Genomic DNA, 15,338 nt, shown 5'->3' with positions numbered 1-15,338 from the left:
ACAACAGTGGGCACTGAGGACAGCTTTTGCAATGACTCCATGGGCATCCCATCACTCTTTCCTCCTCCAGGCTCTGTAGGGTTTAAAGTCCATGCTCATATATTTCTTGACCTTCTTGCACTTGGTTCAAGTGCAATATGGCTTGCCACTCGCACGGGTGGGTTTTATCACAATGACATTTGTCTAGAGGGACAGGAACTGGATCAAGAGGAATTTGATAAATTCAAAGGTGCCTATGGCTTCTAGTACACCATGGTATAAACTGGATTTGACTGAGCACAGTGAAAGATGCAAAGCTCTGAATTTCTTTGCTCTGTATCAACTCATTTTGCTGACAGGCACCATGGCTCTGAGTCTTGATTCCTGGAGTGGTGAGGTCTTGCTGCTTTGCTGTTTGCAAGAGGAGAGCAATGTTGAAGACTTGGCTCTCTTGCTGAATTCTGGGACAAATTTTCCCAATCCTTGAATGCAGTTACAAATAAAAAGCAGATGTGATGGGTTTTTTTCACTGATTTCTGTAGCACGCATTATGTTCCCTGGCATGTAGTCTATGAAAGCAGCTACAACACATGCTAAGTTCTCTCTTTTTGGGGAAATGAGATGTGTGTTAAAGTTTGGTTGTGGTGTTTGTTTTTTTAATCATAAGTATTCCTGGGAAATGAGTATGATTATCAAGTGTTCTGTCTACTTGGATGTGAAAGACAACAGATTTGTGCTCAGTGTGTGAGAATTTCCCAAACCATTGACTTTTGAGTGCCCCATCCCTGTTCCTCATCAGACAGGATCAAAGGCAACAAAAGAAATTATAAGGCAGCAGGTTAAGGAAACCCCAAAAAGCCCTTTATCATTCAAAGCAGAATGAAATTATGAAAGTCATTGTCACAGCATACCACAGAGGAGAAAACAAAAATAAATTTAAAAAACAGTAAGCAAAACTTTGGGGAAAGGAGTCCATAAATGACTACTAAGTGCCAAATATGGGTGCAATTTCCAGCTCAGAGTATCTCTGGGTCACTAGGTGCCAGAAGCTGGAGGGTACTGAGAAAGGTATGACTGTGTGCTTTTACTTGCCTCACACCTCTCCCTTCTCCATCTTAGGCCCTGCCAGAAGTCTGCTCCTTGAACCTTTACTATAACCCCATATAACTTTTCTTAGCAAAAAGTCTGGTTAAAAATACTGGGATACAGTGGTTCTCTAGAATAAGGTTTATATTAATCTGTACTGTTGCATGTCTAACAAGTGCAGAGAGCCCCCTGGGAGGATGAATGGCCTGTTGCCTGGTGTGCAGTACTCCAGCAAGGCCTATCTGCACCATCACACTTTGGTTTTTGTGCCCAAAGCTGTTTTCTGCCCAGAATCTGTTCAGACATGACAGTGCATTACCATGTTTTGCTAATGCTTGGCTTTTCAGCTGGAGCTGGCTCATGTTCAGCCAGATGGTGCAGGACTGCAGCCAGCATGTGGCTGATGGCACCTCAGAGTCTATGTATGCCCATGGGAAGACCCTTTCCTCACCTCCAGAAGCAACAGGATGGATGGATGTCCCACTGAACCATGAAGATGAGAGGGCCCGTGGTGGGGTCCCTCATTCTGCACTACTGCTGCCCCGCTGTGCACTGAGTTTCACCGGCATAGTCAGAAGGATGAGGTGGGCCTGCTGCCAAAATTGCATCTATAGAGAGTGGTTGCCCATTTTAGCTGCAAAACATACAGTGAAAACTTCTCTAGTCCCCTCTTCCTCAAGAAGGCCACCAACAAGCAGTGTGGTGCTTTTGCTGGGGTGCTACCTTGCTGAGGCCAGCTTCAAGTGTGGGGGCACATGCACTGTTCTGCTTCCAAACACTCTCTCAGGCTGAAATCCAGCCTCTGCTACGTCAAGGGCACTGATCTCTTGCTCATTGCTACAGCCAGACCAAATGTGAGCTTTCAAGAATAAATCTTGGTAGATGTTCCCATATCCCACACTTCCCAGAGCTACCACAAAGATTTCCCCTTCCTGAAGAACTCATTTCATCATCACTCTAAAAGCATTCTCTGAAATATTGCCAATTTTAGGTAGAAAAAACCCAAAACACCTTAAAACCAAGAAGAAAAAAGAACAATATTTTATCTCAATATATCATGGAGTTGTTTTTTTTTCCAGAAACTATAATTTCCCAAAATACTGGCTGGTAATATAAGCGTCTTTTCTAACTATGAGTTGTATTCTCAGAGTAGCTTGGTTTGAGCAGAATAAGGCTGTTTTACACCAGCTGAAAATCTGATTCCCTCAGCTATAGCAGTGTGACTGGGTGCTGTTTTCTAATCAAATAACCACTGTGAAATACCTGATTCACTTTGCACCCAACAGCTGTAGTTACAGTCTGTGTTCCCAGTCACAGTCTGAAAACAAGCACAATAAGAAAGGCTGAAACAGCTGCAACTTCTCAGCAGAAAAAAAAAAAGAGAAGGGGAAAAAAAAGTTTGTTGTCAGGCTCCAGCTTAGGAAGGAAGTAAAACCATTTTTCTTTTCTGTCTCATGCATGTCAGCTGTCTTAGAAAAATTATTACTCGTCTGTTTTGTAACAGAAACTCCACAATATTTAGTAAACTACAAACTCCAATCTATTCATGGCCAAATACAGATCTGACATTTCTGAGGCAGCCAAAACATGCTCAGTATGTGAATGGGCTGCAGTACTTTTCAGGAGAAATCTGGAATTCACCTCATGGCCCTAATTATCCTAGTTAGAAGAACACATGCCTCTTCTGTATTTCGACCATCCAGATTGATTTTATTTTAGTTCCAGATTTTGGCTGAAAAAAAAGAAACATTTAGTGAAGGAGGCTATATTTACTTTCCAGTGTTAGAGCTTTCCAAAGCTGTTCAAATGAATGATTCTATTTTATCAAACTAAAAGCAAAAACAACAGGTGAGTATTCCTTGGTTGGATAAAACATACATGCCTTTGCATTCTGATTATTACTGGTTCTTTAGAAAGCTTTTTTAAAATAAGTAAAATGTGGGCTATGTTCTGAGTTGGGTTATTGGTAGTGCTATAAGCTTAGTGGGAATCACTTGTAAAGTTCGGAACTATTCATTTTGATAAATCCCTAAATACATGAAAACCCCAGAATCTGGCAGCCATCACCTACAGAAGGAAAAACGTGCATAAATCTATTGAATTTTGCAGTAATGCTGTGCTATAGCCATGAGGTAAAGAGATAAAAATAGATGGAGATAGAAGTGGAGTTGGAGACAAGAGGAATGCAGGAAGGTAGAAAGTGATGAGTAGAAGAATAGCAAAAGGAGATAGAAAGATGACAGGAAAGAGGAAAGAAAAAAAAGACAGTCTCAAGTGGCTGGCTGCTGATCAAGTACAAACAAGTATAATGGGGGTATGCATTTTCAAATAAATTTCTCTCAGGCTCAATAGCTTGCTGCTGCACCTACTTGCTTCCACAGAGCAGGCTTCCAACTCAATTTAGATGACAAGATCACTAAGTTTACAAGAGGCCCCCCCTGCCCCCGCCCCCCTAAACTTTCATAACAACTAAAAGAAACCCTAAATTAATACAGCAGAAATGTGATTCAAATGTTCATTACTTTCACCAAACTGATGCATATCTGGACACTTCAGGGTGCTGTTGTCAAAGACAGAGATACTGTATTAATAATGCTTTTAACCTCATGGATGGCTGCTAGTACTGAAATTTATGTCAGAAACCAAATTGTGTAAATATATATTAAGGTTTGGTATTTCAAAGAAGATATAAGATGAACTGGGTGCACTTGAAGGGCAGAGCTGATTTTCTAAATATAGAAAGCTACACATGAATTTTTTTTTCTTTTGCTTTTAAATAGTTGGCATGATAATATGTTCTCAAAATACTAACACAGTACAACCAGTTTTATAACAGGTTCCCTGATAGGTAGAATTTTGTAACTCATTTTCTCTGAAAGCATGCCTGTGTCTGAAGTCAGCTTTGGATAGCTACAAGTTACAAGGAGATTGCACAGGAAGATTCAATATTTACTTGTACAAAGACCTAAAAATATCTGTGCAAATGACTGTGAAGTGAGGAGCTGAGGATTCTTTGTGATATGTCCCAACAGATTCGTGAATGAAACAAAAAAGAACATTACATTTCTTTGCTAAAAATGTGTGGAAGTCTTTGGGGATATCCTTTTGATGAATTAAGCCATTGTTCAATTATCCTGATTTTTTTACCCATTTTACTTCAGTAATGGTCATATAATAGCTTAATTTTTAATGATCTTAATCTCATTGCTGTTAATAGCTATATTTCCATAGAAAAACTACAAATCTACTTTAGTTGGGCATTTCCTAATGAACATGTTTGAAAGGACTCCTAAATCACTATTAGAGAAAAAAAAAAAAAAAAAAGAGAACATTAAAATCTGCAAAAATCGGTGTCTTCTGTATCCTACATATCTGGTATCCCTTCCAAAATAATTTAAAGACAAAACAAATACCAACCTTTTATTTGGAGGTAGTATTATTAAAGGTAGTCAGTATGCTTATTCTCCTGCTAGCTGCGCCCAACGCTCAAGGAAAGAGCTCCTATTTAATACAATATGAACCCAATGCTGACTTCCCCCTGTAGCTGAAGCCAGTCTGATTCAATGATGAGAATATTTCTGCTAATGGCCATGTGCAGTTTACACAATAGCCTTTTCTTTTGATCTGTAACTGAACCTGGAATGGGAAATGTATTCTGGAAATATTTAATTGTTCCTTGAGTTGGGCAAACATCTGAATGAAGTGTGTGCTGCAGGATTTGAATGAATAATTTAAAGAACATTATAAATAAAAATAATGCTCCCTTGTGCTTTCTACCAAACCTTCCTAAAAGCTTTGTGACAGCCCAGAAGTAATGCTGGGAGTAAGAGAGTAGTTGTTATTAATTGTATTTTGTAGATAAGGAAATTACTTCGGAAAGGTTAAACAAATGGCTCATTTCACTGTGTGAATCAGTATCTGCTTCCAAGAACAGAGTGCAGTTTGGGCCCATGCTCAGTGTGTAGCTCTTGGCATTTGCATCTCCTTCACAGAAGACAAACTTCACAAATTCAAGGTCATCATGGGAAGTTAAGGTAAAACTGGCAGAGTTGTCATTGAAATTTTTGTTAAATTTTTTTGGGGGAGGAGAAGAGAAACATGATTTTCTCTACTTTCTCATCTGTCCTTTGTGGCAAATCACTTTGAACTCTTTGCCTGTAGAAGCATTACAGAATTTGCATTGTGCAGCTGGTTCTGTGTCCAGTCTGAGCAAAAGACTGGAGGTATAGGATTCCCTCTATCCAGACAGGGTGCATATTCTGAGAACAATATATAACCCTATGCACTGCATGTGACAAGGAAAGGAGGGGAAGGGAGAGAAGAAAGGAAAGGTTTAGTTCCATTAAAGGCTACATGTGCCCAACTATTCTCTAATGGAAGCTTATGGGAAATGGGAAAACTGGAATGGCACAGCAGCTGATGGTCTTCTCATTAACTTTGATGACTCTCTATAGCCTACAGAACCAGAAGGCCAGAAGGCTGTCAATACTTCAGGAAGTTTTCTAGAAGACAAATAGTACTGGCAAATTGAAATAACACAGGTCCTTGGGTGCAAGAAGGATCCAGACTGAGATGCACATCCAGGCTGGACTCAGGCAGCTGAAGAAGCCAAGCTCTCCAAGGAAGTTACTACAGGATGATACTGCTTGAAATATGTTGGGTGAACTCAAAGTATTTTGTCTTTGTCTTCTGGTGTTTGATTTTTACTGCCAAGTATTTAAAAGACTGCTGCTTGTATTCGTTATATTTATTTAATTAGTCACCTACAAAGAAGTCATGTAGTATAATCTACCTGTCTAGGTTAGTTATGTACTTAGTGGAGGAAGACAGACCACTCAGGAGGGTGATTTATCACTTTTTTATGAAAAACTTGTTTTAGGACAGGAAGAATTGTAATCCAAAAGAACAGAGTGAGATAGGAGTGAGCAAGAGCCTGAAAATCTAATACACATTCAGAGAAACTTGAAAGTAGGTGGAGAAGGAGCTAATCTCAATTCTACAGCTGTGAGTCATAGGCTATGGGTACACTAGCAAGGAATTTGGACCCAGAGGAGTGGATCAGTATATAGAAACAACTAATGCTGAGGCTCCTGCTTCTACAGTATAAACTGTCTTTGCCTTTTACAGTGAATAGGTATAATCTGATCCTCTAGAGTGTAGATACATACAAAGTGTATTTTTGAAGCTGTTTGAATAATCAGTTACTGTTTTAGACCTTTCTGCCCCAACTGGTGTTGAGGCATATTTCATGTCTATCCAACACACTGCTTTCAGTTTAGTCTTCTTTGAAAGAACTCTTGTTTGTATGGACCAAAATTGTTCTGCGAACTAAGAGAGCCAGAGCTCATGGTAGAATTTGCTCCTCAACCACTGTTTCAAACCACAAACTCCAGGTAAACACTTAAAATACTGAACGGTCTATTAGACACAATTTATATTCCAGAAGCTGTATTTTATTTGGTCATTTCAATTTTCTAATGCCCTTTTAAACTGAGGTAATAATTCTCCTCCCTTTCCATCATCCTGCTAAACACTAGTATGGTTTTTATTGTGAAGTTACTGTGGTAATATGGTAATGTTTACCTGCATGAAGCGGCCCTCTGAAGTTCCCAGGTTAGCAATGGTAAGGTTCCCTTTGGTGAAGACAGAAATTGAAGTCAGCAGGACACTGTTGAACTGGCCCATGAACAAGTCAACCCTCTGCAGAGGAGTGGTGACTTCTAAGCGGTATTCATCATCCTGTGCTCTGCAGTATGAAGCGTTTCTTGAAAAAGCCTGTTTGAAAATGAAGTACAGATGAGCACTGGCTTTACGAGTAGCAATAGATCTTTGTCAGAATGAAGTCATTTAGCACAAATGCATTCGACCAAAAGTATTTTAAGATGTTTCAAACTTAATTGCTTCATCAGTTATGATGTTCCATGAGGAGGGCAAAAACTTCTTAATGTTATGGGAATGTTTCTATTCACTTTTAAAATCATGTCTGCAGGAATAAGATATAGGGTCTTTATTTAACTAGATGGTACGTGTATAAGCACATATATCAAGGTATCCTTTCTCATAGTGACTTCCTTAATGCTGCTTCTCCAAAAGTCTGAGAATTCTTGTACTGCAGAGCCTGCCCAGTGACACACGTACTTCTAAAACAGTTTCTTTAAAATAGATTCTCTAACAACAACATGATTTTTTACATTAAAATAACAATTTCCAATATTCCTCTCCCTCTATTTTCACCACCTTTTTCAGAGATAAGACACTAAAGTGGAAAAGAAGCCAGAGAAAGAAAAGGGAAATAAGTTAGGAAAAAAAGGTTTCTGATTAAACTAAGGGGAACACAGATTTTGATAATTACTCAGATTATTGTACTGATCATCTGTGGTTCATACACTATTTCATCTGATCTCTGGATGTCTTGAGTGTACTAAAATAACAGCTGCATTTGCAGGATTTTCTCTTTCATTTTGGGAATAGAGATTGCAAGTTCTTAATTTTTATTGAAAAAAGTCTTGAACAATACACTTTAAGTTACCTCTGAAGAAGAATATAGTCTCCTAACAATTCAATAGTAATCTATTACTAATAGATTTCAATTATATTAGATTATCAATAATAATTTCATTATTGATATTACATCATCTATTTTAGGGACATTGTGTAAAGATAATAGCCATGAATCCCTTAAATTATCTTTAACCGGTTTAAATTTCGAAGTCATGTAGCATGTTCCCACTGTGACATACTTTATGAATAAATATTTAGGAAGATTATAAAGGATCTTACAGTGGTTCCCTCTGTTGAAATCAAGTGTGCGCTTAACTTCTCCCATTTTTAATTGATTTTGTTTTTATCACAAAACATGTTTTAAAAACATGTTTTAAAAAATCTTTAAAAAGCTTGAATGAAACCTTTTCAAGACAGTCAAGAGTCTAGTTACTAAGCCAAATAGATCTGTATCATGATCTGCCCTTACAGAGCATGCAGAAAAATTTTAGAAAGAGAAAATTTTATCGTCTTCTAGATTCAGATGTCTTTCCTCAGAGTATGAAAAAGAAAGCAATGAATGAAGAATTTCTTGTGGGCCTAACTCTGGTGAATTCTGGACTGAAACCCAAGGCATTGAAAATACTATCAAGGAAATATTCAAGTAGCTAGTAGCTCAGCCCTTTGCCGTTGAACTGTGATGTTTCTAAGCTGAGCCCAGCAACAGCACTGGCAGATGAGGTTTTCTGCAGTCCCTAAGAGCTGCTGTCAGCAATGGTGCCAGCTTTTCTGCAGGTGCCCTGTCAATTTACTGTAGCATTTAGGTGAAAGCCTACATCAGACCAAATGAGCAGTTGAAATCTCTGTGCAGTGTCTTAATGATACAGAAAAAGGGCTTCTAAATTAGATGTAGTACAGTAGTGACTTAACAGTTTGGTTATCCACATACTAAAGGTTTCATTGTATTAGTTTTCTTATTAACTGTTAATACTCAGTGTATTTTCTTCAGCAGGAACTAAACTAATACTTTGAACTAGGAACACTGAACACACTTTATTTTTTTTAACCCAGTATTTGACTGGGTTAAATCGTCAATGGGCAAGTTTGGCTTTTCTTTGCTTTGGCCACCAAACAAGTGAAAAGCTGTACTCTGTTGCCCTCATATCCTACCCAGTGTAAAAGTATTTCTGAAACATCTGTGCAGATTACTCATACAATGAGTATGAATAGTTGAAGTGCAGAAAGATGTTCAGTTTTCATGCTTTTTGAAATAAGGCAGGTTTCTGATTTTACCCTCCCCCAACATGGGATCTTTGCTCTGTCCTGTAACTGCTTTTTTCCATAAGCAAAGACTTTGGAGAGAGATGTTTCTGTGCTAAGCTTAAAGTACTTCCTCCTACATAGTCATTTCAGCACAATTCAAACATCCTAACATGCTGCTTCATGAAACCCTGCTCAAGCTCTTTGGAAAAAGTGGCTAGACTTTCCTGCTTACCCTGACACCTTTCTTAGCTTCTCCAAAGCCAGCTAGCCAAACAGTCAGCTCAGCCTTCCTCAGAGATGCCATAATTTTGTCTATCTGCTGAAGAACCTGTAGACTGTTACACATATGGTTCTTAAAAAAGCTGGCACTTTTTGGATTAACCATAATGTAGGGTTGGCTGTTCAAGAAATAGGAAGGCTTTGATCTTTGAGTAGAAATGCAGAGATTAAAAGGCTACTTAGAAAACTAAAGGAAGATTGATAACAGGGAAAACTTTGTGAAACATGCTGCTTTAAATTAACACTTTTAAGTCTGGTTCTCTCTCTCCCTCCCTCCCTCCCTCCTTCCCTCCCAGTATACACATAACTATCCATTTGGCTGTCAATGTGGAAAAATAACTGATGTCAGATGATGCACTCTGGACATCATGCCAAGTTCCACTGAGAAATCACACAACTATTGAAATGGACGATTAGAGCACGGGTAAGTGCCTGGGTTCAGCTATATTGCTTCTCTCGTAGGACAAGAGGTGCCAATTCTGCCTGTGATTCACAGAGAGGGCTTTGTTACTGTTAAGCTGGCACAGGTGTGCTGCTGGAATGCAGTGAGGTGTGAGCAAGCCCTGCCTTACAGCTGTGTCCAGAAGGCTAGAAGATAATTAATGCTATCTTATTTGTTCATACGGGAAGCTGTGGTGCTCTGGAATTTACCCTTGATTTGGTCCACAGAAGACAAAAATGCCAAAAATGTCTCTAGACATCGCTGAGCTGAGCTATCAGGAGCAGTCACTGTTTTGCAGCTAACTGATGGTTTATATGTCATATTCAGTGAGCATAAAAATAAAATATTTCAGACAGAGTTGCATAGTTGAAGCCAAAAGTGCAGAGTGGGGAAGGAATTCTTACAAAAACTTGTGAAAAATCTCAGAAAAACCTGGTTAGTTTGGTGTCAGAAAAATGATCCAAAATTCTAGTATCTGGTCTGAATACTATGCCCAGGAAAAAAAAATCCAAATATATTTTTGTGAGCTTTTCTCTAATTTGCAGCGACTGCAAATTGGAGAAACATTCCTCCAGGCTCATTCTTCTAGAGCTGGTTAAAACCTGCTCTTAGTTAAGTGCAGTGCTCATATAGAAAGTGATATTATGTATAATGTCTTGATATTATGTTTAATGTCTTGAATAAACTGGAGATCAATGACTTACTCACTGCAGAACATTTCATACTGTCTTGTGAGCCACTTGGAGGGCATCACTAAAATTAAAATTTAATTTGACAAATTGGAGAAATGGTCTGAAAGAAACTAGGTGATATTTCCTAGTGCCAATCATAAAATAGTGCAGTCATGATGTAAAGCACAGTGAAAGTAGGAATATGCATGAGTTTTATTTCCTGCCGGTTTGCTTATATGACTTCTAACTTGCTGGCTGTCAAGAATCAAAATTCAAAGTATCAACATTTTTTTCTACTGTGAACTCTGGGATTCCTCCCTCAAGAGAAGTGGTCACCAACAAGAGCCAACAGCATTTCTCCTCTCATAGAATCAAAGAATCCCATAGGTTGGAAAAGACCCTTAAGGTCTGTGGCATAACATGGAGTAGGGAGAAATAATGCTTCTAAGAAACATTTCTAAGAAAGCTATTGTTAAATGACCTGGATCCAGATGTCTGCAAATGGCAAAAATCTTTTTCCAAAGAAACTGCTGTAGAGTTTCTGAATGAATAGGTGATTCTACATAACAAATGGGTTATCAAGACCATTAAAACCTAAGAGAGTGTATAAGTTCCTTGTCTCTTTTCTTGTGGAAGTTTTCAGAGTGGGTCCTACTGGAATCAAACACATAATGGTGAAGAATTTACACATACAGCAGACTCTGAACAGGAAAAGTAACCATAAGGAACACAGAAGAACCTTATCATATTTTCCTCTCTAAATATTTCCATGTATTTTCAGCCAATGTAGGTTTGCTGTTCTTGATACACCTTAATTTTCTGGGTAGTTTTCATTATTTCTCTTCAGGTGAGGAATGCATTTGATCACTGCTTCTCTCTGTTGAAAACACAAGAATGTAATTCTGGCCCAAATAATTCAGTGAAGCCAGGTAGTTGTCTGAGGATGAGAGTGACTTGATCTTTGTCATGGTAATTATGATTCTTGTAATCCTAAGGAAGGGAAAAATTAATCATATTGAAGGGCACAATTTTGCCAGTGGAAGCCAATTCATGTGCTAAACAGTTCCCATAGAAGCAGAGACACAGTGCTGCTGGTTTCTTCTTGACTGGTGAACAACACCTTGAGGGTGTGTGGGTGCTGTGAACTCAGTGCAGTGTTCATGCAGGACAGAACATGTCTGGGACAGGGGACTGGGTTCGCTGTTTCTAAGAACTTCTACTGAGGCAATGAAGCTTTACTCTAAAAGGTAGAAGAGTTTCTTCCTCTTCTGTTTTAAACAAAGAAATGTTTCCCTCTTCTTCCTTCCTCCTCTTCCCGATACTCCTCATGTATTTGAAAGCAATTAAAAGATTTTTATATGGAATACAGAGAAAACATGTCCCTTCCTGAGAAGAAAATTTTTAAAAGAACTCCATCTGTGTAAAATTTTACACAATATCATTTCAGTACTCTTAATTCTTGTTGCTTTGATCTACTCCTAAAATGAGATGGGGGAAGTTGCTGTACTGATGCTTCACTTAAGGTAATAAGTAAAAAAACATCTATGTTAAATGTAATTAGTTAATACAAATTAAGATGATTTCATGTTCTTTTGTCAAGATCATTCAAAGAGTTATTTGCTTTTGTCATTGAACAGTACTGCATTAGTTCTCATAATCTGGTTAGTGCATTAGCACTAAGTAAATCCTATTGATTCAGCAGACAAAATGGACCTAAGTAATCTTTGTGTTTTGCTGATTTCCTTTATATTAATTTAGCATTTAACTCAGTATACAGATTATCAAAGAAGAGGTGTTGACTAATTACACATTTTTAAGAAATAAAGTAATGCATTGGAGATATTGTGCTGATGAAAGCAGTTTTGCTGTAGATTTGTAGTGTCTATTAGGTGCATTTTTCATGGAAGTCCTTACTGACACTGAAGCTGTGGTAAAATAGAAAAGCTGGGAATTCCATCTAGACTAGCTATCCAAAGATAATGCTGAATGTGGAGACCCTTATTCCAACAAAACATTGCACAACAACTGCATGTCTAGCCAAAACAGTGGTGCAAGACGTGTGGGACAGAAAGAATTCAAGAAACTAGAAGAAATTCATGCAATCTGCCCTAATTTCCACAGGCTGTGTATAAAAGCAGGTGACATCTGCCTTAAGAAAATTAAGCTGTCATTATCACTTCCTGCAAGATCATTTCTCTAGCATTTCTTTGTTTTCACACACCCTGTAGACAGTGCAAGTAATAATTTCATGTGGCTTACACTTGCTTTCTGAACCATTTGTGCCATGGATCCTCTGCCTCAGCATTATTAATTTTTTTTTTAATTTACTGTGGGATTTGATTCTGGTTTTACTTGTATGTTTGGAAATGAGGAGTAATTCCACTCTGATGCAAAAGCTGTCTGAGATCAGAAACCCACATGCCACCTAGAAAGTTTGAGTAACACAGCTCTCTCCTGGATAGTAATTACCTACTGTTGCTTTTGTGAGCAATAATCATGGCCAGATGTGGTCCTGAGTCAGAATAAGCAGAGTAAGTAGAAAACTGCTGAGGTAAGGTGGGTGCTGAGTGAGCTGAAAGGCAGATGTCTGCTTTGTCAGGACTTATGTGTCTCTCCATTGTTTGGCAGCAGAACATGAGAAAAATTCATTGCTTGCTTAGATGTGTCAACCACCTACCAAAGCCAGGTGGGATGAATCCAGGACTTAGATCTGCACACAGAGTGCTGCATGATCAGCTTCTCTTTCTCTGGAACTTGGAATTATGCTTAAAGAAATCCGAGCAGATCTTTCAGAAGGGGCTGAGATGGTCCCATTGCAGAATACTCATCAGCAGACTTGACATGAACTTAATCTGGGATTAAAGAGTCTTAGAATTTGGTCTGAACCCAGGAAAAGAGGCTCAATTCTGAATATTATACATCTTCATGGAGTATCCTTAGTATTCTATAACTACTAGTATACATTTTGAATATCTCTTTTTGTGGGACTAGAAATTTTTTTTAATTTACAAGGCTTCATAGGATAAGAAAATTACACTTTGTTCAGTTCTAGTCTTTAGACTTATATAAGTGCCTTCAGAAACTGAGACATAAAAACCACATGATCAGATATTCATTTTAACAAAATAAAAATTACTTTCTGCCTGAAATGATTTCTGTGCAATTCCAGAGAAAAGCAGCAGAGTCACTTTTCCACACTAATAACCAATAGGGAACCATGCCTTCAGTGGAAGAATTTGATTAAAAAGTCTGGAAATGGAACATTATTAGTAACTCTGTCTGATAAAGCTGTGCCCTTTGCAGAAAATGGTAGTTTAATGGATACTACTTTTTCACAGAGAAATCCAGCTTTCATCAAGAGGATGATAAAATGCCAAGCAGCAGTACTGGGAAGCAAGGAAAGACAGATCCCTAACTGGACATCAAGAGAAGGAAAACTGTAGTTTTTGCAGCTGTGGGTGACTATGAGGTTTGCCCCCAAGCTCCATAGCTCCTGGGGCTCCCAAGAGTCTGAAAAGACATCTACCACTAGGAGTGGTGTGGCACTTCCCTAAAAAACTCCCTGACCTGCCTTTTTCCTTGCCTTGCTCTTTTCTCAGTAACTCCCTCATGAGGGTGTCCATGTGGCCAGCCCCAGAGATGGAACAGCCCTTACCTCTGTAGCCAAGTGTTTGCTAAATCTGGTTCAGCCTGAGATAACCTTCCCAGACCCACAGCCACGCTCATACCTCACTCCTACACACCCATACCTGTGTCCCTCCTGTGCAGTTTAACTGGAGACCAGACTCTCCCTGCAATCCCTCATGCCTGGCTGTTTGTCCCAGTCAGGTCTTCCATGGCCAGCTGGCTGGGGGGCCATGTACCTAATGGTGGAGGGGAGCAGGCTGGTGAGCACACCCTGCCTGCCCTCCACTGGTACAGGCACAGCAGAGATCCCTGGTACTGCCATGGTACTCATGGCAAAGAGGCAGAACAGGAATGTGGATGCAGCCTATCTGCTTGTTACTAGGGTTTAAGCATGTCTTAAAGGGTGCCAGTGCACTCTGCCCATCATTCTGCCCTCCTCAGTTACTGTTCTGAGATGTCAGAACCCCGCAGAGGAGCTTGAATACAAATGGGAACAGATTTCATGCCCAGGCAGAGTGCTGTATGCCATCTGATACAGCATTTCCAGAGGAATAAATGACTGGAGAAATCTAATGGATTCTGGAATCTGACTTTTAGGGAAAATATTCAGTTGCATTCTACTCGCAATATAAAAACATCTCTGTGCTGTGAGACTATCTGAGTAATTTACAACAACCCATTTTAATCAGAGATATGTGGTGTTATTTTTAAACCTGATAAAATTTTATGACAAACGGTGTGGGATATTACAGTTCCAGGGCCTCAAAAGAGTTATTTGTCTCTGTTTATTTTATTAAATATTCTTAGACACAGCCTTAAGATGACAGATCAATAAATGCCTTTGTGGTTTCCTGATAGAAGGCAGCAATTATTTTCTTCCATTACAATATAAGCATAACCTAATTTTACTTATCTGTCATGTGTGTAATGGTAATAAAGAAGCATCACCATGTGTTACTTTTACCCTCCCTTTATTTTTTGTTTTGGTGATCTTCTGTTTTCCTTCCATGTTTTCCAACTGTTTGTGCCTTTCATTTAACTGGAGTTGTGACCAGTTTGTCTTGCTTTGACACTTTCTGGGAACATGGTGGCAAAAGCCTGTCTGTGACTTCTCTTTTCCTGTAAGGTCTAAGTATTTTAGGCCTTCCCCTGAACTTACCTGTAGAAAAAACAAAGAAATAGGATCTTTACAGAGCTGAATTTGGATTTCATCATTAGAGGTGTTTTATCATGTAAGTCCATAATGATTAAAGTCAGGTAATTTGGCTTACAAGTGTTTATCATGTAAGAGATGCAAAAAGGACCAAAAAAGGCTGTAAGATCCTGATCTATCTGATGTCAACTGAAATGTATAGTTGAGATTGTCAAGGCTAAAATGAACTCATCTCCCTCACTTGAAAAATCCCATTTAATACATGGTAAAGATACATGCTATTGGACTATGTCTGCAAATGAAGTAAGCAACATTGGTCTCCTCATCTAAGCACACCTCTGCTTTGAGGATACCACAC

General features: G+C 38.8%; 1 protein-coding gene across 1 annotated transcript in view; it reads right to left on the bottom strand.

Annotated features, from left to right (window-relative positions):
* MET (MET proto-oncogene, receptor tyrosine kinase) overlaps window positions 1–15,338 on the bottom strand; it is a 90,026-nt gene that overhangs the window by 50,050 nt on the left and 24,638 nt on the right. The window contains exon 4 of the mRNA XM_030960651.1: window positions 6,649–6,840. Coding sequence (XP_030816511.1) covers window positions 6,649–6,840 — 192 coding nt within the window. The remainder of the gene's footprint in view (window positions 1–6,648; window positions 6,841–15,338) is intronic.

The sequence above is a fragment of the Camarhynchus parvulus genome, chromosome 1A (genome assembly GCF_901933205.1).
Source record: "Camarhynchus parvulus chromosome 1A, STF_HiC, whole genome shotgun sequence".
NCBI classification, from domain to species: domain Eukaryota; kingdom Metazoa; phylum Chordata; class Aves; order Passeriformes; family Thraupidae; genus Camarhynchus; species Camarhynchus parvulus.
The sequence above is the reverse complement of the archived record's forward strand: the minus strand, read 5'-3'. Positions and strand labels throughout refer to the sequence as shown.